The 25,835-nt window shown below is 45.3% G+C and overlaps 1 protein-coding gene across 1 annotated transcript in view; it reads left to right on the top strand.

Moving 5' to 3' along the window:
• Window positions 1–14,304: 14,304 nt before the first annotated feature.
• Ube2e1 (ubiquitin conjugating enzyme E2 E1) overlaps window positions 14,305–25,835 on the top strand; it is a 50,921-nt gene continuing 39,390 nt past the window's right edge. Inside the window, exons 1-3 of the mRNA XM_005080976.4 lie at window positions 14,305–14,460; window positions 15,046–15,230; window positions 19,405–19,455. Of these exons, the coding sequence (XP_005081033.1) occupies window positions 15,079–15,230; window positions 19,405–19,455 (203 nt within the window). The 5' untranslated portion in view covers window positions 14,305–14,460; window positions 15,046–15,078. The remainder of the gene's footprint in view (window positions 14,461–15,045; window positions 15,231–19,404; window positions 19,456–25,835) is intronic.

The following is a 25,835-nucleotide window of genomic DNA, read 5'->3' as shown; positions in this document are numbered from 1 at the left end:
TCCTCCGTGCAGATCCACTGTTTCCAATAATCCTCCGTGCATGTCCACTGTTTCCAATAATCCACTGTGCAGGTCCAGTGTTTCCAATAATCCTCTGTGCAGGTCCAGTGTTTCCAATAATTCTCTGTGCAGGTCCACTGTTTCCAACAATCCACTGCACAGGCCTCTGGTGGAGAATCACGTATCCGGGAACACGATGAGCTTTACTATATGCCCCTCGCTTGCCTGTGTTGTACTTAACAATCTGCATAGACATGTTCCTTACATCTTAATTTCTTTGAAAACCCCTTCTTTCTCACAACCAGCTTTCCCCGGATCTTTTGATTTAATAATTCTAAGAGGCTGGGCTCCCCTTTTCTCTCAAGGGAAAGAGACTTCATTCTAGGGAGTAGATGCACATACTCTGCAAAGATCCTTTTCCTGGGAGTTTTCCAAAGACCTTCTGCAGAAGCAGTGCCTACCAGGCCGTTCCAACTCTGCGCAGCAGAGCAGAAGGGCAGGCACTTCATTGCAAGGCCGACACCTTCCAGCTCACCTGCTGGCTTCTGTGCTTTTGGAGAGTCCTGAGGCTGTTGTCAGTCAGCAGACGGTCCTTCAGCTTCTGGTCAGAACTTAGCACTAAGCTGAGACGCAATGGGGCAGGGATCCTCTCTGCTATTCCTTACCGTTTTTCAACTGATAGTGAACAGAATGAGGTCGTGTCTAGGTGAGATTTGGCTGCATGTAAGCTTCTAATTTGACTCCGGGACACCAAAGGAAGTTCAAAGTCAATTTTAACAAGTGTTGGGATGCAATACATGGTTGGAGTTAGGTCTATTAGGGTGTAATGTCACTCCAGTGATGATTGTGACTATTAGGTTCTTGGTCTATGGCTGGTGTTCAACTAAGCATTTCAAAGATGTTTCTCTTTTAACCTCAGAAACATTCGCGAATGAGTTGTAGTGGTGCTGAACGGAGGGAAAGTTCAGTGATTAAAATCTGATCCAAGCACGTGCAGCCAGGAAGAGCCAGAGAACTGTGAGAGCTCAGGTCCTGTGTTCTCATAGCCTCCCTAAGTTTCCCACCTCCCCAAGATGGCAGGGTAGAGATATGGAGCCCAGGGAACACGTAACAAGGACACCCCTCCGCTCTCAGCACCTGACAGCCGAGGGGAAGCCAGCCACAAAGTGTTCACACCCACTATTTCCTTTCTCAGTACTATTCCTCAGAGATAAAGACCTCAAGTCAAGGGTGAGAAAGGGGATTTCAGAGTCTGTCCTCTCAGACACATCAGGCAATAGCTGTCTGTGAGACATAAGATGGATTCCAATTGTGTTTGTGTGCATTTCTATTGGTTTATGTATGCATGCATGTGTATATTTGCATGTGTGTGCACATTGGAGTGTGTAGTATATACACATACACACATGTATGTGAATGAGTGCATATGCATTTCTGTGTACACCCATGGGTATGATGAACCTATGCCCAGCCTAGTGGCCAGGCAGGGTACCCCAGCCCTACGAGACAGCCCAGCTCCCCAGGCAGCTGGACACAGCTCAACATCCCTGCAGCATGGAGGTCATCTGCTGCTTCTGCAATCTCTGGCCAATGCTCCACAGACAAGGTATAGAGGTCTGGAGCCCCAAAATCCCTGTAGCCCTTTTAGTTCCCCTAAGAGAAGACAAATCTTCTCTTTACATGCCACCCTCTTGTCTGTCTGCAGAATGGGGTGCCTTGGTGATCTCTGGGTGCTTCCAATTCAGAACTCAGGAATTCTGACGTCAAGGCTGGGGCTTCTTTACATGCTGGGGATCCCTGGAGTCACACCTTCCCTCTTCCCCCAGGAAACAACAGCAAGCATTGTACAAATTCCTTGTCCACTGCCTGGCAGTGAAATCATTTGTGTGAAGCTATTGAGACAAGGCTCTAATTCTCCATCTCCATTTGTTTGTTTACTTGTTTATCTATTTATTTATAATAGGGTCACCATGTGGGCCAAGTCAGGCTTGAAACTACTATGTAGTCCAGGCTGGTCTTGAACTCATGGAGGTCCTCCTGCCTTAGCTTCCCCAGAGCTAAGATCATAGGTACCCACCATCATGTGTGACCTTCATTAAACTTTTATTACATACTTACAGAATTCCAAACTAGCCTAAGCAGATAAATCCTCTGCTATCTTGGAACCTGACTCCCAGAACTTCTACATGGACTAGTAATCAATTAAAATAATATGGAGCTTTCGGAATCCTGAGCTGTTCCCCTGAGCCACACTTCAGTGATAGCTTCTGCTTTGGTCCCTTCTTTCTGGATTTTTCTATCAATTGTCTTCTTTCTTTTCGTTTTCAAATCAAAATTGTTTCATTGACAGCTTTAAACATGTACACAGTGAGTTTTAGTCCTTCTCATCCTTGTTACCCTTTCTAATTCCCTCTCTTTCTCCCACTGAAACCCTTCCTTTTCTTAACAGATCCTCTTCCTACTTTTATGAGTTTTTTTAAAGGACTTTCTAAGATTTGTTCATTTTATGTACATAAATGTTTTATCTGCATGTACAACTTCATGACAGAAGAGGGCAGCAGATCCCACTATAGATGGTTGTGAGCCACCATGTGGCTGCTGGGAATTGAACTCAGGACCTCCAGAAGAGCAGTCAGTGCTTTTAACCACTGAGCCATCTCTCCAGCCCTACCTTTATGTTTTTTGTGTGTATATGAACCACTGAGTTTAGATAGGTTTGCATGATAGAGGTTACTTACTGGAGCAATGGTTACTCCATTGCAGAAAGTGATATCCATTCCCCTAGCCACCTTTAACTCCCTCAGGATGCTGTGGGGGCTCATGGGCCCTTTCATGAATAAGTGTTGACAGGCCCAATCTTGTGTAATCTTGTGAAGGTCTTTTATAGGTACAGTGAGTTCATTGGTTCATTGGCTATGTCCCATCTGAAGATGCTATTTCACAGAAATCTACTCCAGCCTCTCTGACTCTCACACTCTTTTTGCTTCTTCCTCCATACTGTTCCTTGAGCTTTGTGGGTAGAGGATTATGTAGAGATGCTATTTAGAATCTGTCTCTGCACAGTCTCTTATTCTCTGACTCTAACCAGGTGTGAGTCTCTAAATTAACTACTGTCTCTGAAGAAAGAAACATCTCTAAGAAGTCTAAAAAGGAGCACTATCTTTGTGTATGAGACAAGTGCATATATAGAGAAGGCAGCTGATACTATGTCCATTTAGAAAAATAATAGTAGTAGACTCTCTTAAGTCCTATGATCTTTCCAAAGTCCTTTGACATGGTTTAGAGTATGAGGCATGAGTTTCCTCCATGGAACAGGCCTTAAATCTATTCAGAGAACAGTTGGTTGGCAGACCCACCCATAACATTCATGCCATATTAAGTACATCTTTCTAGGCTGGTAGTTATTGTATCTCAGTGGGTACACAGCTGGGTAATACCACTAATGCCCTTCCTTGACAGCAACCTACATTTCTTTCTTTGGTGCTATGAAAACTAGCCATCAGGCAGGAAGCTTCCAGGTCATCTGCAGCTTGATTTAACGAGGCCCTGTGACCAAAGTACGGGGTAGTGTGTTCAGAAAGAAGGTCTTACCTTCAAGTTCTGATGTGCAACTAACAGCAATAGAAATAGCCTTATTGAGCCGGGCGTTGGTGGCACACGCCTTTAACCCCAGCACTTGGGAGGCAGAGGCAGGCGGATCTCTGTGAGTTCGAGACCAACCTGGTCTACAAGAGCTAGTTCCAGGACAGCCTCCAAAGCCACAGAGAAACCCTGTCTCAAAAAACCAAAAAAAAAGAAATAGCCTTATTGTCTGGGAGGACTCTGGAAACTCCCCTAGCATCTCAAAATTTCCTGCCAGTAGGACTTCTGTTTACTCACGCATGGCTTCTGGAAGAAGCATTGTTCCTTGTGTATGGCACAGCCATTCAAACTTTAATTACAATTTTTAGTAAGCTTATAAAATAGTAGGCTTCCAAACGGCTTTTTCAAACACCCTTAGTGTTGTCTGTCCTTCAAGCCCTCCTCTGCTCTACCCTCCTACTCCCCTCCCCACCTAAAGCTTCCTGTCCATAATCCCCTTTCCTACCACCTAGGTACTACAATCCTCCCTCCCTTAGGATCTTTCTTCCCCAGTCCAATGTTCCTTCCTAGGTCCCTGACCTCCATGTACTTCAAATTAAACATATAAATCTGAGGATTCAAAGCTAGTATCTACATGTGAAAGAGGACATGGAACATTTGTTCTCTATGGGTTACTTCACTCAGTATTTCTTACAGTTCCACAAATTTACCTACAAGTTTTATAATTTAATCGTTCTTTACAGGTGAAAAAACACACACATATCACCTAATCCATTCATTAGTTGATGGACATCTAGGCTGATTCCCTTTCCTATCTCTTGTGAATACAGCAACAATGAGCATAGATGGGAAAGTATCTCTATAGAAGGGTATAGATGTCTTTACATGTGTACCCAGGGCAGGTAAGTATGGGTCACATGGTAGTTCTGTTTTTAGATGGGAAAGTATCTCTATAGAAGGGTATAGATGTCTTTACATGTGTACCCAGGGCAGGTAAGTATGGGTCACATGGTAGTTCTGTTTTTAGATGGGAAAGTATCTCTATAGAAGGGTATAGATGTCTTTACATGTGTACCCAGGGCAGGTAAGCATGGGTCACATGGTAGTTCTGTTTTTAGATGAGCAAGTATCTCTATAGAATGGTATAGATGTCTTTACATGTGTACCCAGGGCAGGTAAGCATGGGTCACATGGTAGTTCTGTTTTTAGCTTCTTGAGGAAACTTCACACTCACTTCCATAGTTCCTCCCGTTTTCACTACTATCAACCCTGAATAAGGGCTCCTCCACCCTCGCCATTATCTGTCGTCATTTGTTGCCTTATCAATTAACCATTTGGGTTGAGATAAGATGAAATCTCTATGTAGTTTTAACTTGTATTGTTCTGAGAGTTAAGGATGCTGAACACTTTGTAAAATGTCTCCCAGCATTTTGTATTTCTTTGGGAAGTCTTTGTTCAATGCCACAGTCCATTTTTCAGCCAGGATGTTTGTTTGCTTTTATTATCATTATTTTTTTAGTTCTTTGTATATTTCAGGCACGAATCCTCTGTCAAATATGAACTGACAAAGACCATCTCCCATCTGTAGGCTGTCTCTGCCCTTAGTCTTCTTCGGGAGTCTTGCCTGATACCACTACACCAGCAGTGAGTGACTTAAATAAAAATGGTTTCAGAGAATTCAAGTGATGGAAATGAGAACTGTAGAAAGAAAAGAACATAAATCAAAAGATTTTATATGTCCCAGCTTTTGTATTTTCCAAATATCCAACAATAAAATATAATATGTAAACACACAGATTTAAAAGAGATGGTCTTGACAATACAGAAACTTTTTAATTCTATAAGCTCACACATTTTGATTTTGGTCTTATTTCTGCATGGTCTAACGTCCTTGGCTGGGTCTGTATCCTTGAGTGTGCTCCCCACTCTTTCCTCTGTAATGTTCAGGTCTAAAATTGAGGTTTTGCTCCATTTGGAATTCTTTATTCTGACAGACGGAAGGATTCAATTTCATTCTTCTACACCTAAACATCCAGTTTCCCCAGCACCATTTGTTGACAATACTTGTTTTCAATGGATATTTGGCATCTTTGTGAGTGGGTTTATATCTGGGTCCTCAGTCTTGTTTCCTTATTCAGTGTTTCTGTTTTCATGACAACTTCATGCTGTTTTCATTACTATCACTCAGCTGTGTAATTTGAAATCAGGGTTGGTGATACTTCTAGTAATGTTTTTTACTATCCAGAGTTCCTTCAGGTATCTGGGACCTTTCGTGTTCCCATATGAATTTTAAGATTCTTCTTAAAGAATTGCTTTGGAATCTTGATGGAGGATCTCATTGAACCTATGGAGTATTTTTAGTAGGAGAACCATTTTCACAATGCTAGTACTACCAATGCATGTGCATGGGAGGTCTATCTTCTGGTGTCCTTTTCAGTTTCATTCTTCAAGGCTTTAAAGTCTTCTTTTTCAATTATTTTCTTATTTGAAGACAAGATCTTGCATATTATAGACTGCCCAAACTTCCTATGTAGTCAAAGATGACCTTAAATTTGTGATTCTTTTCTATCCCATATTCTGGCATGACAGGCATGTGCTACCTGCCATGCCTGGTTTGCAGTACAAAGGAGCAAATAACAAAGACAGGAGAGGGTCATGTGACTTTTACAAAGACATTCATATTTCCCAATCTGTAATATTTGGACACACAGCCTGGTACTTGTGTGAGCATGGGCATACATACACACTCATACACACACCCTGGTTCATTGGTCTTAAAGATTTGGGAAGGTTGATGAGCACCATTGTAACAAGACCCAGAGACTAATACTGGGGTTCAAACTTCAAGTCGAAGAACAGAAAAGCAAAGTAGCGCTAGCTCTTACCACTACTCCAGGCTGAAAGGGCTGATCCACACGTGGGCTCTTCACCGAGCCTCAAACTGCTGCCTCTCCTCAGTGTGGCTGGAGAATGAATGCCACCTACTCAAGACTGAGACCCTGCTTCTATCTTTTATACCCCTCTAGTGCTGGGATTAAAGGCATGTGATCTGTTACTCTTAGACTAAGTCAATCTCATGTATCTCTGGGTGGCCTTAAACTCAGAGATCTACCTACCTCTTAATCCTGAGTCCTAGGATGAAAGGTGTGTACCACCATCTCCTAGCTTCTGGATGCTGGGACTAATGGTGTGAGCCTGGCTTCTATGGCTTGTGGCTGACTTTGATTTCTGAATCCTCAGGCAAGCTTTAATAAATCATAGTAATATATCACCACACACAATGCCTCCTTCCCCTTTAAGATTTTAGGGTGCATTTCCTAAAAACAAAACAAAACAAAATCCTCAGCAAATTACCTGCTTTGGGAAATTAAATACTGATACAGCATTTTTATCTAATCTAACTTCATACTCTAATGTTTTCAGTTGGCCTACTTCTGTTGGTATTTTCCCATCCAGCAGAGGCTCTGGTCCGGGATCACATATCACAGTTAGTGCTCTTGTCTGTCTAGACTCTTACAGTCTAGAATCTTAATTTTCCTTTGTCTTTCATGCCAGTGCCATTTTGACAGGTAAAAACTCCTTTTTTTATTTTGCTGTTGCTGAGACAGTCTTCCATAGCCCAGGTTGCCCTCAAGCTCCCTGTGTACCAAATGAAAATCTTGAACTCCTAATTCTGCTACCTCAGACTCCAGAGTGCTAGGTTTACAGGCATATAGATGAATCATGCTTGGCTCTGTATGTTAATGTGTGTGTGTGTGTGTGTGTGTGTGTGTGTGTGTGTGTGTGTGTTCAGAGGACAACTTGAAGGAATGGGCTCTCTTCTTCCACTAAGTGTGTCCTAAGGATTAACTCCTGTCTCTAGGCCTAGCCGTGGGCCCTTCTGCCCTCTGAGCCTACTCCATCAGCTCCTCTGGGTTTTGTTTTGGTTTTCTTTTCTAGTTTTTCGAGACAGGCTTTTTCTGTGGCTTTGGAGCCTGTCCTGGAACTTGTTCTTGTAGACCAGGCTGATCTCCAACTCACAGAGATCCGCCTGCCTCTGACTCCTGAGTGCTGGGATCAAAGGCGTGTGCCACCACTGCCCAGTTCCTCTGTTTGTTTTAATAAACTCTTAAAAAGATAGTTTTTCCCAGGCAGTGGTGATGCACGCCTTTGATCCCAGCACTCGGGAGGCAGAGGCAGGCGAATCTCTGTGAGTTGGAGACTAGCTTGGTCTACAAGAGCTAGTTCTAGGACAGGCTCCAAAACCACAGAGAAACCTTGTCTCGAAAAAACAAAAACAAAAACAGAAAAAAAGTAGTTTTGCAATGTATATGTACATTTAAGTTCTAAAATATTTAATTATTTAGAAGTAAGACTTGGCTTTTTAGCCTAGACTGGCCTTCAATTTACTTTGTAGTCAATATTGAACCTATGATTCTCCTGCCTCATCTCCAAAGTCTGGGAATTATAGGCATACATCCCTGTCTCTTGGACCCCCTTACCCTCATCCTCCCAAAGATAAGGTTTCTCTGTGTAGCCCTGCCTGTCTTGGAACCAGGCTGTAGACCAGGCTGGCCTGGAACTCAGACATCCGCCTGCCTCTGGCCCCCAAGTGCTGGGATCAAAGGCGTGCACCACCACCACCTAGCCCTTTTTTTTTTTTTTTAAAGTTTCACCCAGGTGTGGTGGCTCATGCCTGGGCTAAAGGTGAAAGACTCAGAAGGTCAAGGTCACTTTCAGTTACACTGAGAGTTGGAGGCTACCTAGGATACATGAGATCCTGTCTCAAAATACCAGTGACAAAATACTAGTATCTTTGCTGCTGTCTCTGAAGTTTACGATTATTGCAGGAAAAAAAAATTGGATTCGGGGGCTGGAGATACGCCTGGGTGGTTAAGAACACTCGCTGCTTTTACAGAGGGGTTCATAGGATCCCCTTGGAGTGTGTCACAACAGCCTATAACTCCAGCTCCAGTAGGTTTGCTGTCTTTTTCTGGCCTCTGTAGGCACCTGCGTTTAAATATGAATAACCTCACAAAACACACAAACATACACATACATAAAAATCAATCTTAAAAAAATGTTGGATTCAAGACTGGATCCCTGATGACAGATTTGCCACACATCCAAACCCCACAGAGGGCCAGTGAGATGGCTCAGAGGCCAAAGGAACCTGCCACCATGCCTGGTGATTTGAGTTCACCAGGACCCACACAGTGGAAGGAGAGAACCAACTGTCAAAAGTGTTTTATATACATGCTGTGGCATGTATGTCCTCCACCACACACATACTAAAATAAAGAGATTTAAATAATTGTTTTTGGTTTTTCGAGACAGGGTTTCTCTGTGGCTTTGGAGGCTGTCCTAGAACTCACTCCTTGTAGACCAGGCTGGTCTCAAACTTACAGAGATCCACCTGCCTCTGCCTTCCGAGTGCTGGGATTAAAGGCGTGTGCCACAATTGCTCGGCTGACTTAAATAATTTTAAGAAACATCATAAAACTCTAGGAGAAGGGGAAAACGGTTGTTTGAAATAGTCTCACTCTGCAGCCCAGGCTGGCTCTCCATCTAAGCCTCCTGAATGAAATTAGTCTTCTCTGCTACTATTTCATTTCCCACAATTTTCAGTAAACTGGAAAAGTGCTAAATTCAGGAAAAAAAAGATTTTAGAGGCTGAAAAATTGAACTGCTCTAACCATACCCAGTGTATTCCAACATAGGCTGTCTTGAAGAAACTTTAATTTAGCCAGGTATGATGGTGCTTGCCTTTAACTAGTCCTTAGGAGGCAGAGGCAGGTGGATCTCTGTGAGTTTAAGATCAGCCTGGGATACATAGAGAATTCCAGGCCACCCATTGTGACATAGAGTGTCTCATACACTCTCTCGAGCACGCGCACACACACACACACATGCACACACACACATGCACACACACACGCACTCACGCATGCACACACACACATGCACACACACACGCACTCACGCATGCACACGCACACATGCACATGCACACATGCACACGTGAAGTGTCCAGAGGAAATCTGCTGAATTTTAGCTTAAGAAGACAGTTTGAGCTCTACCTTCAGACAGTAAATACCCTTTCGCCCTCACCTGAGAGAACATAAAACTCTTATCAAGCCTTGGTAAGTTCTAAGAATCTCACGGTTGTCCAATGCCTCCATGTGGTAGAAAAATAACCTAAGTCCCAGCTTCCTGTGGTGGCAGCTTTCAGGACCCGTGGAGGGGTGGGGTGGGCGGTCGTCCGAGTGTCAGTCTCTCTCAGTCCCCACTCCTCTTCTCTCCCCCTCGACCTCTCCCTTTTTATGAGACAACTAAACTGAAGACAGGCTTTGTGTCGTGACGGTTCCCTATCTTCTTGTTAAACAGGAGACTGTTCAGGGCCGGAGACAGCGCAGTAGGTAAAGGTTGAGACGGCCTGTGTTCAGTCCCTGGGCACCACATGGTGGAAAGAGAGGAGAACCGACTCCCCCAAGCTGTCCTACGTCCCCTACACATGCACACCATGGGATGCACATGTGCTCTCACTAGAATGAACACACACACACACACACACACACACAAACTCACAAAATAGATATTTTCTGAAAATAAACAAAAAAGCCCACTGTTTGGCCATGGAAGATTATAAAGTGAAGCCCACAGTGAGTTCCTCTTCGAAGAAACCCCTGTAAAATTCCAAATACAAGATGGTTTTGTTTGTTTGACAGGAAAAGGAAATCTTTGCTATTTGTTGGCAAAGAAGTTTTAAAAACTGTGTTTAGAGAGCCTGGTGTGGTGATAAACTCCTATAATCCCAGTCCACGAGAGGCTGAGACAAGAGGACAGCAAGCTACAGGCAGCCTAGGCTCCACAGGGAGGCCTGTCTCAAACAACAGAAAACACAAAATGGAAACCTAAACCACAAGCAGTCAAAAAGAAAGAAAACGTGCATTGTCTGTCTGTCTGTCTGTCTGTCTATCTACCATCTATCTCTATCATCCATCTGTCTGTCTATCTACCTATCTATCTACATATCCAATTTCTTGCAATCATTGTTTGTTTTTGTTTTTAAGACAGGGTCTCATGTTACAGTGCAGATTGCAGTAGAATTCACTAATGCAGCACAGGATGACCTCGAGTGACCTTCCTGTCTCAGCCTTGTGAGTGTTGGATTACAGACTGAGCTACCATCCTAGCTTGTCAGGTTGTGTGTGTTTGTGTGAGAGAGAGAGAGAGAGAGAGAGAGAGAGAGAGAGAGAGAGAGAGAGAGAGAGAGAGAGAGAGAGAGAGAGAGAGAGAGAGAGAGAGATCATGTTTCTAGATAAGGTCTCCCTATATTGCTCAGCCTGGCTTTGAACTTGGCAAAATGCAGAGTCAGGCTCACTATGCCTTTGGGATGTCAGCTTCCAATTACTTAAACTCCTTTGTTTTTTTTAGTGTAAATTGAGCAGTCCAACCATAGAAATTAGTGCTTGCACTCCCAGAGCCAACAGGAAGCAGCTACCTCTAGGGAAACTGGGAATGGGGAAGTAGGGAGATATAGGTTATTCTTTTAGAAAGAAATCATGAAAGCATATCTATAGATGCAGAATGAGTAGTGGTGATTACCCTCAGAATGGAGAACTTGAATAGTGTACGTTAGTTTCTTCAAATAAATAAGTAAATATTAGATTCTGTGACTCTCCCATCTCCCCATTTACTCAGCTCTCTTGATTGCTATCGCTAATGAGTCTCTCTCTCTCTCTCTCTCTCTCTCTCTCTCTCTCTCTCTCTCTCTCTCTCTCTCTCTCTCTCTCTAAAACAGTCTCATGCAGTCCAGGTTGGCCTTGAACTTGCTTTGTACCAGAGATTGGTCTTGAACTCCTCCTAACCCTCCAACTCTTGAATTCTTGATCTTCCTGCTTCCACCTCCCAAATGCTGGGATTACAGGCACATGTCATCATGCCCACTGTACATAGTACATCATACCCACTACGTACATCAGTACATTCTTGAAAATACTGTCAGAGCTCTTTTTTATTTAATATATTTAATCTAACTGAGGCCCTTCTTTCACACCAATACTGACTGCCAGAACTGAAGGTCGTGTGTGGATGGTAAATCGTCAGTGTTGTGTTGCATGATCTTGAATAAGATCCAAGGATAGCTGGACAGTGGTGGCATTAGTCTTAGCGCTTGCGTGGTAGAGACGGGAATCGCTGTGAGATCGAGGACAGCCTGGTCTACAGAGTTAGTTCCAATATAGCCAAGGCTACGTTGAAAGACTAAAAACCAAAAAAAGGAAAAAAGAAAGAAAGAAAAAAAGTGGGGTTTCTCCTCCGTTTCTTCAACAGAAATGTAGAAATGTGAATGTAAGCTAGAAAGTAGTCTAGGCCCCTCTGGAGTGGAAATCCTCATGCCCCAACTCTGCTTATCTCCTAAAAGGTTTCTTTCTTTCTTTTTAAACTTGATTTGTTTTGGGATAGGCCTGGGCTCATGTAAACCAGGTTAGCCTTAAACTCACTGCATAGCTGAGAATGACCTTGAACTTCTGTTAGGTTTTGTTGTTTCTGTTTGTTTACAAACTACTCAAGGTCTTACAGATCCTAGAAGAGGGCCCTGGATGGAATTATTTACTTTGAAGAATAGTTAATTGGCCGCATTTGTTACACACAGACATTTATTCCCACCAGTCAATATGATGTGGACATTCTTTCCCTTTACACAAGAGGAAACTGAGGACAGGGAGGTCAGCTTAGGTCCTTAGGCCTTGTAGGCAAGTGCATCAGTCAGTCTAGGTGGGGTCTAGAGAACTTGTCCCACTTGTGGTAAGGCTCTGGGTTCAATTTCCACAACTGCCAAAAGAAAAAGTAGAAAGCTAGAAGCTGGGTGCGGCAGTCCATGCTTTTAATCACAGTATATAGACGGAAGAAGACACAGGAAGTTCTTTGTGAGTTCAAGACCAGCCTGGTCTATATACACATAACATTTTTAAAAGCTTTAAAAAAGCCGGGTGTTGGTGGCGCACGCCTTTAATCCCAGCAATCAGGTGGCAGAGGCAGGTGGATTCCTGTTCCTGAGTTCAACACCAGCTTGGTCTACAGAGCGAGTTCCAGGACAGGCTCCAAAGCTACACAGAGAAACCCTGTCTCAAAAAAAAAAAGTTTAAAACAAATAGTAATCTTTATCTCAGAATATTTTGAATACATAGTTATCTTCATTTATTAATTTCTAGCTTTCTATGATTTTTTTGGACATAAGGCCTCAATATATATCTATGGATGTCCTGGAACTTAGGCTGGGCTTTTTTGTTTGTTTTTTGAGCTTTGGAGCCTGTCCTGGAACTCACAGATTCAGACTAGGCTGGCCTTAAACTCCCAAGTGCTGGGTTTAAACACTTGAACCACCATGGCCTGCCAATGTTTTCATTTATAAGTTCTACCAGCACACACAAAATCAAACACATGTGGGGATTTCTTCAAAAATTCATACGGTTTGGGTTGTGGAGGAACAGCTCTTTCTGACAGGAGGCTCAAAATGATGACCCAAGGCAGTCTCACCAGTGATTTTACACACAGTTGGGAGACAACTCCTACGAGGAACAGATTTCCTTAGAGATTGAGTGCAGAAAGTGCACAATTACTTTATGAATCTTAACCCGGCAGGAGTTTCAGATTAAAGGCTAGACGGGGTTTACTTGGACAGTGAGAATGCCGGCTTGCCTGGGGACTGGATATGCCTTGAGCTTTCTTCAGATCGTGTATTACAATAACTGAAGACGCTGTTGCCTTGGGAGGAAATGACAATTTCAATGAGATAATTTAAAGTGGACCAGGGAAATCTGGGAAATCTGAGTGCGGTTGTCCAGGCACTTGTGTCTTTTGTCTGTGGCACCTTGCCCTTGGACGGCAGGGATTTGTTTTTACCTTCAGAATAAACGACAAACAGGTAAGAAACTAATTTAATGGTGGAAAGTTCTTAAAAATAAAATTTGGTACAGAGCCACGACAGGAACAATTTAGTGACATTACTGTGTGATTATTCTAAAATTATTGTTTGAATGGCATCGTAGTGGAGCAAAAGCAGGGTGCCTTCTAGAGCTTTCTTTCAATTTCTAAAACTCAGACGTTATACCTAATTTAAGAATTCCAAATCTTGTCAAAACCAGCGGTTTCAGGTTTATTCCCAGTGATCTTACAACTCCCAAGCCCGGTTACAGATCCTAGCTACCTGTCATGAACTCCACTCGCGCACATAAAAGGCCCCACATCCTTTTCTGTAACAAGTGAAGGGGGTGACTCTAATGTTGTAAATTGCCCACGCCTGGTGTCCTGAACAGAAACCTTGTCTGGGATTTTTCTCACAGGCATGACCTCTGCTCCTAGCAAGTTGAATTGCCAGAGGGAGAAACAAGTGTCAGCCCAAAGGAAAATCCTGTGAGGTGATGTTTCTTTCTTTCTCCCTACTCGGGTCACTTTTGAGGGGGGAGTCAAAGCCCTGGCCCGGAGAGTCCCATCTCTTCCCCCCCACACCGGTTCCCTCGGCCCCAGCCCTTTCCTCCTGGGAAGAACTTCCCCCGGTCGCCCCGGGTTCCACCTGGCCGCAGCCGCCGTCGCCCTCCACCCCATCCCGCCCGGCTCCCTCGGCTCCGCGGGGCTCCGGGTCCCCAGGCCACGCCGGGGTCGCTCGGGGCTCCCGGGCCGCGGCCCCCAGGTGCGGCGGGGGAGGGGCGCGGGGCGGGGCGGAGAGGAGGAGTGGCGCGGAGCGTGTGCGGCCGGGGAAGCCATTGCCTGGTTAATAGTTGCTGTTGCTGCACTTCCGCTTCTCTCCCAGCGAGAGCGAGACACGAGTGGCCAGGCCCAGCCGCAGCCGCAGCAGCAGCCGCCGCGGCGGCACGGAGCAGCCAGACACAAAGAGAGGTGCGGGGGGCCCCCGGGGCGGGCGAGCGGGCGGGCGGGCCGCGGGGCCTGGGGCCGCGGCGGGGCCGGGGGCGGGCGGCACCGCCAGGGCCGCGGGCAGCAGGGCCGGGCCGGGGGCGCCGAGGGCCGGGCGGCGGGGATGGGGCGGCGGGCCGGGGCGGCGGGGACCGCGCGAACTGTCAGCGCGGCCCGGTCCCCGCGGGGACCCGCCCGCCCGGGGCGCATTGTGCGCGCCGGCCTGCGAGCGCAGCCCCGCGTGGCCGGGCCTGGCCGGGCGCCGTGTCCCCGCGGCCCACGCGGCCCACGCTCGGCTTCCTCAGCCACTCTTCCCTGCCCGGCTCGTCCCGACCTCGCCAAACTCGAGCGGACGCCGGGAGGCCTCGGGGACGGCGGCGGCGGCTCCCGGCCCTACCCGGGCCGCCCCCGCGCGATCGCGGCCCCCGCGGATCTTCGGCCGGTGCGGCGGTGGGCCCCGATCCTCTGCAGGGCGGCGGGGGCGGCCCGGCCCGCGCCCTCCTGACAGCGGAGTTCCCTCTTTGCAGCGCCTGCATGGTCTGTGTTTCTGTTTTGTTTCCTCCCCTGCAGGGGCCGTTCGCGGGGTGGGGTGGGGGGTTCGCTATGTCGGATGACGATTCGAGGGCCAGCACCAGCTCCTCTTCATCTTCGTCCTCCAACCAGCAGACCGAGAAAGAAGCCAGCACCCCCAAGAAGAAGGAGAGTAAAGTCAGCATGAGCAAAAACTCGAAGCTCCTCTCCACCAGCGCCAAGAGGTACCCCCCACTCCTTTCTCCAGGCGTCCTAGCTTCCCAGTTGCCTCGTGCTGCTTGTCAGGGAGGGTGGCTTCAACGACGTTCTCTTATGTTCTCTGGCAGGAAAATGGGGCATGGAGTCCCACCTGCTTTCTCTCCTGCTTGGTGTTTCTGGCTTTGCTAATACCCTTGTCCATATGCAGCAGTTGTGGCTGGCCTCGTCCATTCCTCCTTGAAGTTTCGAGAATCCTCATTACTTTTATGAGTGGCTCTGAATGTGATTTCAGAGTCCTCATCCTGGTGATCACAAATCTGTGACTTCCTGGAGGCTGTCACCCTCCTTCATAATTAAGGGTACCTTCCCGAGAACTCTGTCAATGGATTCTGACCGTCTCTCTTCCTCACCTGTTGCAGGGATGATGTTTTCTGAATAGAGTTCTCTTCATAACTTGCTTAAGGACTAATCAACACCCATTAGTGCTTAAGAAACTGAGGTGATGTTTTCGGGTGGAATTTGAAGAGCCTTTTCCGGTTTGGGGCAGATGAACCAGTCAGTAAATAACTGTAAAATGATTATTTCAGGTATTTTGGGAGATAGTTTTGTTTGTTTCAGAACTTCATTTCTGTAGTTTTCAAGGAGACCTTCTTGTTGTTTTATTAGACAGGGTCTGACGCTCTAGCTGGCCTTCAGGAGTGAGCCACTCACTACTCCCAGGGTTAGTGTCTTATGCAAAAAGACAGGTGAACTGAATACTTTGTGTCTGTCATCCTTGAGTGGCATTCCCTGATCCCTGTAATATAGCAGATACCTGGGAACCCCCTGACATCCTTTGAAAAATCCTTCTCTTTTCATTGAGATAGTTGACCGTAGTAAGGAGTGGAAACTGTGGGCTAGAATTTAAAATGAAATGGGACATCTCAGTGGCTTTGGCTCTCTTTGCCGAGTAGTGAGCCTGGAACTCAGATTGACGGTTTGTTCTGTTATTTTCCCTGACCTGAAATTCTTGGTATACTGTTTTAGTGACCTAACTGGTCTGATGTCGTGACTTCAGCCCATTCTAAATAATTAGTGATCGGGTCTTGAGAGGGTGTCAGCTGCCTTGGTAAGATTGTTCTCATTTTCAAAGGGTTGGTCTGATAGTATCTCAGGCCCTCCCGAGACATAGCGGGTCCTCTTTTAGTAAGCCCTTGTGAACTGTCTCTGAGCCTGGGTTCTCTCCCCTCCTTGCTGAGGGTGGCCCTTCTCTCTCCCAAAGCTCTTAGTCTCTCCAGCCTCACTCTGCTTCTGACCTGCCGCTTAGGTCAGTGTAGCGTTTGTGTTGTGCTCGAAGGCCCTCAGTGTGCTTGTGACTATAGTGGGAAGAACATGGACAGGTATAAAAACGTAGAGTATAAACAGGATTTTCCTGTGGATGCAGTTTGTCTGTTTATGCCATGGAAGTTAAAAAACTTAGTTCTGGGCATGGTGGCACAGGGCTTTTATCAGCTCAGTCCTTGGAAACAGAAGCAGGCCGACAGACCTCTTGTGAGGTCAGAGTCAGCCTGTTCAACATAGACAGGTCCAGGAGGTCTGGGTAGAGATAGGGAGACTGTCTGCAAAACAAAATAAACTCTATTTGGTACCTCAGATAGTAGCATACTGGCCTAGCATGCAGGAAGCCCTGGGTTCAGTCCCCAGGCCTGTAATCCCAGAGCTCTGCAGGCAGGAGGTCAGGTCACAGTCACCCTTGGCTACAGTGCATTCTTGAGTTGGAGACAGGCTCTCCTGTAGTCAGGGCCTCATGCAGTCCAGGCTCAGTGATCTGAATGACAATGGATGTTCCCTTTCCAAAGGATTTTGGAGAATGGGAAGAGGCTAGCTATAATGTAGCAAGCATTGCCATTTTTAGTGTTAGCAGGCACTTCTTACCCAGTAAAGGGGAAACCTAATTGAGTGGTGACTGGGGAAGTTCCTATCCTCAGAAACCCTTCGGAAATAGAGAAACGTCCATTGTCATTCAGATTGCCAGCCTGAGGCCTTATTTGGAAACAGCTAATAAAGAAATGTTGGAAGTAGAGATAGGAGCTGGGAAAGTAAAGAATTTTGCCTGTAAACTACATGTTGTATGCATTTTTTAATGCAGCACATTTAGATTCCTGGGTACCTTGTTGAAACAGTAGCTATTTGTGTTAAAGCAGTCTTAAGGTTAACATCAAAAGGCAAAAGTAGAAAGGGTATCTAGGAAAGGAAGAAAGGGCGGATTGGGATTGGTGTTTGATGTAGGCCTGTTCTACATCTTTGTTTGGAAGGCAGGTCCTGCCCATGGAGTTGGAAGGTGCATGTGTACCAGGAGGTGGTGTGAAAGGGAAGCCAGAATTAGCTGACTAAGAAAGTGGGTTCTAAGCCAGGGCAGAGGAGAGCGAGACTTGCTCCTGGACCAAGCGTTTGAGTCACTGGTAGATCCTTGATCAGTGCTCTGGAAATGGTGCTATTTGAGATTAAATGGTTATAACTGCCTGGTGTTGCCCTTTAAAAGTTATATCATGATTTTGTGTGTATTCGTGCGGTGTGTGTGTTCAGGCATGTCAAGGCACATGTGTGGAGGTCAGAGTCGGTTCTCTCCATGTGTAGGTCCCAGGGATTGAACTGGGGTCATGTGTAGGGCGGCAAGCACCTTTGGCTGTCGGGCCGTCTCACTAGCCGTGTATTTGAACCTCTAAGGACTGAAGGAGCAACTGTCTTTTTATAAGTCTGGAGGAGGACATGTTGGCTTTCTGACAGATCTGAAAATGGTCAGTTCCAATAGGTACAAGAATTCGGAAACTGGTGCTCCACACTTTAGTCTAACATCCTGACGTGAATGAAAATGCAAATGTGTATGGGCTGAAATGCTTCCTGGGAGCGATAGAATTTAGCAGGGCACTAATAGATGTCAGTGGAGACTGGGTGTTCTAAACTGGACCACATTTGTAGGGACAGGAAGTGCCCTTCAATAGGAAAGTTTGAAGAACTTCCCCAGTCACCAGTCAATTTGTTTTTCCTTTTAACGTGGAAGAAGTGCCTGCTAAAAATGTCAGTACCTTATAGCTGGCCTCTTCCTACTCTCCCGAAAACTTTCTTTGGGAAGGGAAAAGCATCCATGGCCATTCAGATTGCCGAGTATGTGTTGGCTTTATTTTTACCACCGAGCTGCCTTGGTGGATTGTTTTTTTAAGTTGTAACAGCCTGGTAGGAGGAGAAGTTATAAAAATAGTCTTCCTTTAGGAGAGGCAGCTCCTAAAGTTGGTCGTTTTAATTGGTGCCCTCAGCGCCTAGGTAAGCCGAAGACAAAGGCCGGCTCGGTGTGAACTGTCAGTGGCTTCGGCCTGGGGTGGGGGATGGGCTCTTTGTGAGGTGAGGAGGTGCGGAGAGGCCGCTGCGGGCCGGGCGGGCGGGCGAGCGGGCGGGCGGGCGGGCGCCGAACGAGCGCGACCTGGGCTGAGCCGGGCCGGACCGGGCGGCCGGGAAGTTAGGGGCTGGGAGCGGCGGCGCGCGGCGGGCGCAGGTGGCCGGTGCACCTTGCGGGGCCGCCGGGGGTCCCGCCGCCCTCAGCTCCACCCAGCCCTTCCTGGGCCCTCGACCCTAGCCAGTGGCGGTCACTAGGGCCGAGCGGCCATATTGGCTTTGCCGGGAGGTCACTGCTCCTGGGTGCCGGGTCCGGGTCTGAGAAGCGCTGGCCTGCTGAGGGCGCTGGTGTGCGGGTGCCGGCCCGGGCGGTGCGCTGCTCTGTGGGGCCGGGGCCTGTGGGGGGGCGCTGCTGTGCGGGGTCCCGGCCCGAGGAGGGGTGCTGGCCAGGGGCACAGCCTGAGAGAGTGGTCATGGTCTGCTGCGACACTCAGAACTGAGGGGCCGGCGCGCGAGTACTGCAGAGTCCTGGTCCTGGTGGCAGGGTGGAGGGGGATGGCAGGTCTGGGAGTCCCCGGGGCAGGCTCACCTCAGGATAATGACCCTCATTCTCTGGGGAAGTGCTGAGAAGGTTGGGAAAGCAGCAATGGAGAATTTTTAAATTGTTTCTTAAGCGGAAAACACCCAGGACAACTGTCCTAGTGTGCTTGGCAGTATTCAGAGGCCGAGGGGTGGAGAGGCATCAAGCTGCTCCCCTGCACTGGGAAGTCTCCCCACGGATGGAGGAAGGTGGGAGGACCCGCAACTAACCTTCTGTTTCCCATCTCCCAGGATCCAGAAGGAGCTGGCAGACATCACTCTAGACCCTCCACCAAACTGCAGGTGAGCTGCCTGTGGGTTGTTTGTTGTCTTAAACTTCTGGTTTCTGTCTTGTGCTTTCTAGTATAGAATTTTGCTTCTCTTCTGTGATCTGTATGTGTTTGGTGCTAACACATGATGGAATGTGCTGCTGTGCTATGGGTGTAATATGCAGCAAACACAGGACTTTTGGAAAGTGCTGGATTGACACGGAGTGGGCGCTTGGGGTGTATGTGAAACAAACTGCAAAGTTGAGGTGAAGGAGCCCCGCTTTTGTAAGCTAGCTGTGGGTGATGTGGGCGTTAGACATTTTGGTTTAGAATTGCTCTGCTGGAATAAGCTCCTTGCAGGTCTGAGATGCTGGCGTGTGAAGCAAACACTAGACCCTCAGACTTACTCCGCTGCAATTTGTATTGGACTTTTGGCAAAGCAATTCAGGAAATAACTTTGGGAATAGTTTTGTTTTAAATTAAATTTTTTTTCTAAGCTCTTAAAAGATGGTGTTTTGTTGATATTGTGTAATATAAACTGAGTGTATATGTGTATGCTTCAGTGTGAAAACTAGTCAGCTTCCAAAGGGTGTGTTGACCGCTTTGCTTTGTTTAAAAATTGTCTGTTTTGCATTTTTGAGTCAAGGTGGAAAGGTTGTGATGGTTTGCCTAAATTGATAGTGAATCATTCAGGGTCTACAGACTTCAGCAGAACCAGGTTCAGCCTTGAATGGAAGGCAAGATTTCATTGGTGCTTTGCATCTACAGGTTGGAGTTCCTGGCAGATACTTAGTAGATGTGCACAGTGAGACTGTGCAGGCAGTCAGGATGGAAGCTAAATGAAGTAGTTTGCTTCTAACACTCATGTTTTAAAGCCACTTTTATGTATGTTGTAGGGATCAAATTCAGGTTGCCAGGTTTGAGCTGTAAGCATTTCCCCCACTGAGCTGTCTGGACCCACGCTAGTGATTCTGTTTTGCATGAATTTGTTCTTAATGTTGATCAGATTCGTCCCTATATGTGAAAAGTCATTTTAAATAGTAGGTATTTTTCTTTTCTTTTTTTCCTTGAGACATTGTCTCAAACTTGATGTTTAGCTAAGGGTGACCTCAAGTTTCTGATCCTAGTGCTGGCATTAGAGGTGTGAGCTACCATACTGGCTTTATGCCAGGCTAAACTCCGGCCTGGTGCATGACTCTACCAACTGAGCTGTATTCCCCGTAAGATACTTTTAAACTGTTCTTTAACTGAGCCCCTAATTATTCTGTAGGCTTTCTGTGTAGCTAATAATCTTTTCAATGGTTGAGAAAGAGGAGACATACTAAGAGCTGTTCAGATGATGGCCTGCGGCGTCCCTTGGCTGCTTGTGTGGAGTCACTCATGTTCCCGGCGGTAGGTCTGTGCTGTAGCTGCCACTGTGGTGTTGTCTCCCCTGTGTGTCTCTTGTGAGTTCAGACAGCTTTAGCTGATCAAATTATAAATCATAGCTTCAAAACTGTATCATTTATTAAAACATAAATGGTTTTCTTGTGGATAGTGCTATCAAATTTAAAACTGTAAACAATTTGGAGATTTTCATGAGATTAATAGTTTTTTAGAAGCAGGATAGCACACTTGAGTTCTTGTCTTTGTATCCGGGTTCATCTGTGAGAGGTTTGTGTTTCTGAAGTATGAAACCTGAAACCTTTCTACCTGTGCCTGGGGATGATCTACACCGGATGGTGGACTGACAAATCTTACTACACGTAGACATTGTGGGAAGAGTATGATTTCCAAGAACATCCGAGGTATCTATTGTCCAGGAAGGTAGTTATTATGCTGCCCTTTACAGATAACAACTGCTTTAATTTCTAGAGATATTGCCCACTAGACCTTTTAACTCAATGGTTCTCAACTTCCCTAATGCTGCAACCCTTTAATACAGTTCATGTTGTGGTGACCCCTAATCATAAAATTATTTTTGTTGCTTCTTCTTAAGTGTAATTTGCTACTGTTATGACTAACAAAGTAAATATCTAATATCCTGGTATGTGATATACAACCCCTGTAAAAGGGCCGTTTGACCCCCAGAGGCATCTTGACCCACAGTTTGAGAACTGTGGTGTGAATTTGAGTTTCTAGTTTCTATTGCCTTCCTGTGTTACCACGCTGTAACTACCCTGTGCTGTAGCTTCTGTCCTGAGCTTCTTGTCTGAGTTTGGTTTTATATTTTGTGGTGCTCCCTGTATGGGATTTAAGACTGAGTTTTAAGATGACATTTGTCTATTTTGTGTCTGTGTAAGGATGGCCTTGTGGCTCAGCGTGAACATGGTGTCAGGGTGACTTTCAGGACCCTGCTTGCTGTGTGGGCCTTAGGGATTGAACTCTGGGTTATCAGGCTTGGGGCAAGTTCCTTTACCTGTTGAGCCATTTTACCTAGCCCTCTATAAGAGTTAACTTTAATATCTTGATGGCCTCTATCACTGGAGACAGAACAGTTTAGCTTACATGCTTTTTGAGTCAGCTTCCAATTAACATGTGTGAATTAAATGATATATTAAATGTATACATTAAATTTTTTCTGGTATTACCTCTGCATAAGAACTCCATAAATTATAAATTATATTGAATAAGCTAAAATTGGTTTTAATTTTATGAATTTTAGATATAGTTTGCCCTTTCTAGAACTTCTTTCAGGCCAGCAGCATTCAGTTTTAAATTTAGACACATTACTTTCTTTCCTAAAACGTATCAGGTGGCGCGCAGAATCCTCTCAGTGGACAGCTGCCTCTTCTACATCACAAGTCCTGGGGTGGGGGTGGGGGGTGGCTTTGCTGCTTGTGTTCACCAGTCTCAGGACTGACTAAAAAGTTTGGACTCAAAGTTACAGAACTTCAAAACTTGTGATTTTTTTTTGCTAAATGTGTTGTATGAGAAAAGGTAATATATTGAGTAGATTCATTCTTTTATAAATTGTACACGTTTATGAGTATGAGAACTACTTTCGAATGTATGTGCATGTGGTTGATGCCCATGGAGGTCAGAAGAAGGCATCGGATCGATCCCCTGGAGCTGGAATTATAGGTGGTTCTGAGCTTCCTATCATGGTTCTGGAAATGGAATTTGAGTCTCCTTACAGATCAGCAAGACTACTGAGCCATCTCCAGCCCTGAATACTTTTACAAATACAAATTATTTTGTATTGCCATGTAAATTAAATTCTCATTTTCAAACATCAAGCTATTTAGTATTGTGTATGTGAATCAATATCTCTCTCTTTGTGTGTGTGTGTGTGTGTGTGTGTGTGTACATAGTGAATAAAATATTTCTGCAGCTTACCATGCATTTGGTTATGCTTTTCCTTTTCCTCTATCATTGCCTCTGTTCTTTTAGGGGAAAAATAGTGTTGTGGTCCTTGTAACAATTCCATAAAGCTTGGCTCTATTCAGGAGGAAAAATCATGCATTCTAGATAGCTCATGAACTTCCGGCCACTAGGATCAGGTTTGTACCTGTTATTTGTAGCTTACAGCTCATACTTTGGTATATTGACTAACTGTAGTCTTTAAATTATAAGCATCAAAGTCAGAATTTTGGTTCATGTTATTTTAGGTAAAATTTTTTGAGATGTCATTAAGCATTTTAAGCACAAGGAAAGGGTAGTAAAACTGAGTTCTCCTTTATATAAATTTTTTTTTTTTTTTTGGTTTTTCGAGACAGGGTTTCTCTGTGGCTGTGGAGGCTGTCCTGGAACTCACTTGGTAGTCCAGGATGGTCTGGAACTCACAGAGATCCGCCTGCCTCTGCCTCCCGAGTGCTGGGATTAAAGGCGTGCACCACCAACGCCCGGCTCCTTTATATAATTTTATTAATATTTGTTTTTATTTTATTTAAGTATGTAAAGTTAAGCCAGGACCTTCTCCACCAACAGCTGTACTTATTCATTAAGGTTCTTTTTAAGATGATTTGGGGTGAAACAATAACATTAAAAAAGAAAAGTAAGCAGAACATTTGTCTTATCATTCTCAGCCTTATCATTCTCTGCTAGAAGGTCCCAGTCCTTAGTTGCCTACCTTACAGTGTTGGAAAGCCCAGGCTTTTGTTTTGAGACTGTCTCACATAGCTGACCTTGAACTTGCTGTTTAGTGGAGGATGGTTTTGAACTTCTAATCTTCCTGCTTCCACCTTCAAAGTGCTGTGATTACTGGTTCATGCTAGCACACCCTTATTTTTGAGACAAGTTCTTGTTGTCTGAAAATTCTAGCTTTGAATTCCTGACATTCCTGCTTGCCTCCTGGTGAGGAGTCATTAATCATCACAGTTGCTGTATTGAATGATGAACTTACTGGAGCTGGATAGTGTCAGAGGTACAATGTTGTAAATGTAATCAGTGTCACTGGATTGTATCCTTATAATGGGTAAAATGCTAAATTATGTGTAGTGGGTTTGTGCGTGTAAAACCTCAGTGGGGACTGGAGAGATGATGACTAGGAGCTTAGGGCTTACTGTTCTTTAGAGGACTGGAGTGTGTCTCTAGCGCCTATGTGGCAGGATTCAACACCACCTGTAGTTCTGCTCCAGGGAGATCTTGTGTTTTCTGGTGGCCTCCAGGGTACTTGCATTCACACAGAAGCATGCACATAAATAAAATACATCTTTAAAAACCTTTAAAAACACAATAAAAGCAATATATATGTATTTTTTAATTCCTATAGCTTAAAAGGTGGTACTGGTTTTAGAGATTCTTGTAAAGGTGCTGGTATTCTCTGTTAGAAACCTTGAGTGTATATTGTATATGAAAAGGAACTACTTTCGAATGGTTCATAATCTATTAAAGGGTCTATGAAATGTGGAAGTGTGAAATATTGAGGTTAATAACTGTCAGTGCCATGCTGTAGAGGTTCAGAAAAATGAGAGATGGCTTCGCCCTGGGTGTGAGGGTCATGCCTGGAACACTTAGTCATCTGGGAAAGTTTCAAGAGGGGATGGGAATTGGGGTGGAGAATGAGGAGGCATAGAGTCCGTGGAGGAAACTGCAGCTAACACGGTGGGGGCAGGTAGAGAGGGTTGTCTTGTGGTGGGTAAGCCTTTGGCTACAGAGTGCACGACAAGTGGAAGGGTGTCATTGTTATAAGAGATAAAACGTGAGTTGCTCTGTCAGGCCAAGGCCTTTGAATTTCATTTGTAGACATTAGTCTTGGAAACTTTTGAGTGAAATGAAAGTTTTGTGGAACAGTTTGGACAGAGACGAGGATGGCATAATGTTGGGTAGGAAGCAGTAGGCTTAGAGTTGGCTGCTGTAGTGTGGGTAGGGACTGAAGAGGGCTTGGAAAACAGACAATAACTAGTAGCCCTTAGAGTGGAGAAGAGCGGAGACAGAAAGCAGAACTAGGAAACTTGGCTGCTGAAGTTCTGGGTTTGGGGGCAGCTGGTGACTTTAACATCAAGAGAGAGGACAGGAAAAGTGGCTTAGGGGAGGCAAGGTCTCTCTCCAAAGTTATTTGTGTTGTAGATTGTATACAATGGCCAGCATGTTGCTGCTACTGAGTAGATATCAGTAAATGTTTGTAGTTTGGTTATATATTTGAATTTATTATTCATCAATTATTGAACTCTTAGATATGTCTGCTTTTGAGTAGATTAAAAATTCTCTGAGAGGCAAAGACAATGACTTAAATCTTGATTCTGACCCTTCATGTTTCCCCCAACTTTTCAGTTTGAAGATTTCAGAGCTTTAGAAGACATTGGACTCTTAGATATGTCTGCTTTTGAGTAGATTAAAAATTCTCTGAGAGGCAAAGACAATGACTTAAATCTTGATTCTGACCCTTCATGTTTCCCCCAACTTTTCAGTTTGAAGATTTCAGAGCTTTAGAAGACATTGGGAGAGTGGTGTGGCACACACTCATTGTCTGTGAAAACTTCATGTTTGTAGTTTTACGTAGTGTCATTGTTACTGTGACAAATACCGCGACCAAAGCCAGCTTAGGATAGAAGAGGGTTTATCACAGCCCATCACTAAGACATGTCAGAGTACGAACTCAAGTAGAAACCTGAAGGCAGGCTTGCCATAGAGGACTTCTGCTTGCTGGCTTGTGCAGGCGAATCTTAGTTAACTTTCTTAAACAACCCAGACCACCTGCCTAGGGAATGCTGCTGCCTATAATGGGGACACCCTCCCGCTCCTCCTCCACCCCCACGTAGCAATCAATAAGACAATACCCTACAGATTTGTCAGGCCTATCTAGATAATTCCTCACTTGAGACTCTCCAATGACTCTAGGTTGTCAGCTTGACAGTTAAAGTTAACCAGGACCACAGTTTCTTTATTTACCTATTGCAGAGTGTGAATGGAAGCCCACTTCCATGAAGTGGTTAAGTGTGCTGGAGTCAAATCTAAGGGACTTGGCAGAGGTACCAAGGCTGGAGGTGGCTT

Source organism: Mesocricetus auratus, unplaced genomic scaffold (genome assembly GCF_017639785.1).
Source record: "Mesocricetus auratus isolate SY011 unplaced genomic scaffold, BCM_Maur_2.0 Super-Scaffold_100006, whole genome shotgun sequence".
Classification (NCBI taxonomy): Eukaryota; Metazoa; Chordata; class Mammalia; order Rodentia; family Cricetidae; genus Mesocricetus; species Mesocricetus auratus.
This window is presented reverse-complemented; position numbering and strand designations above follow the sequence as displayed.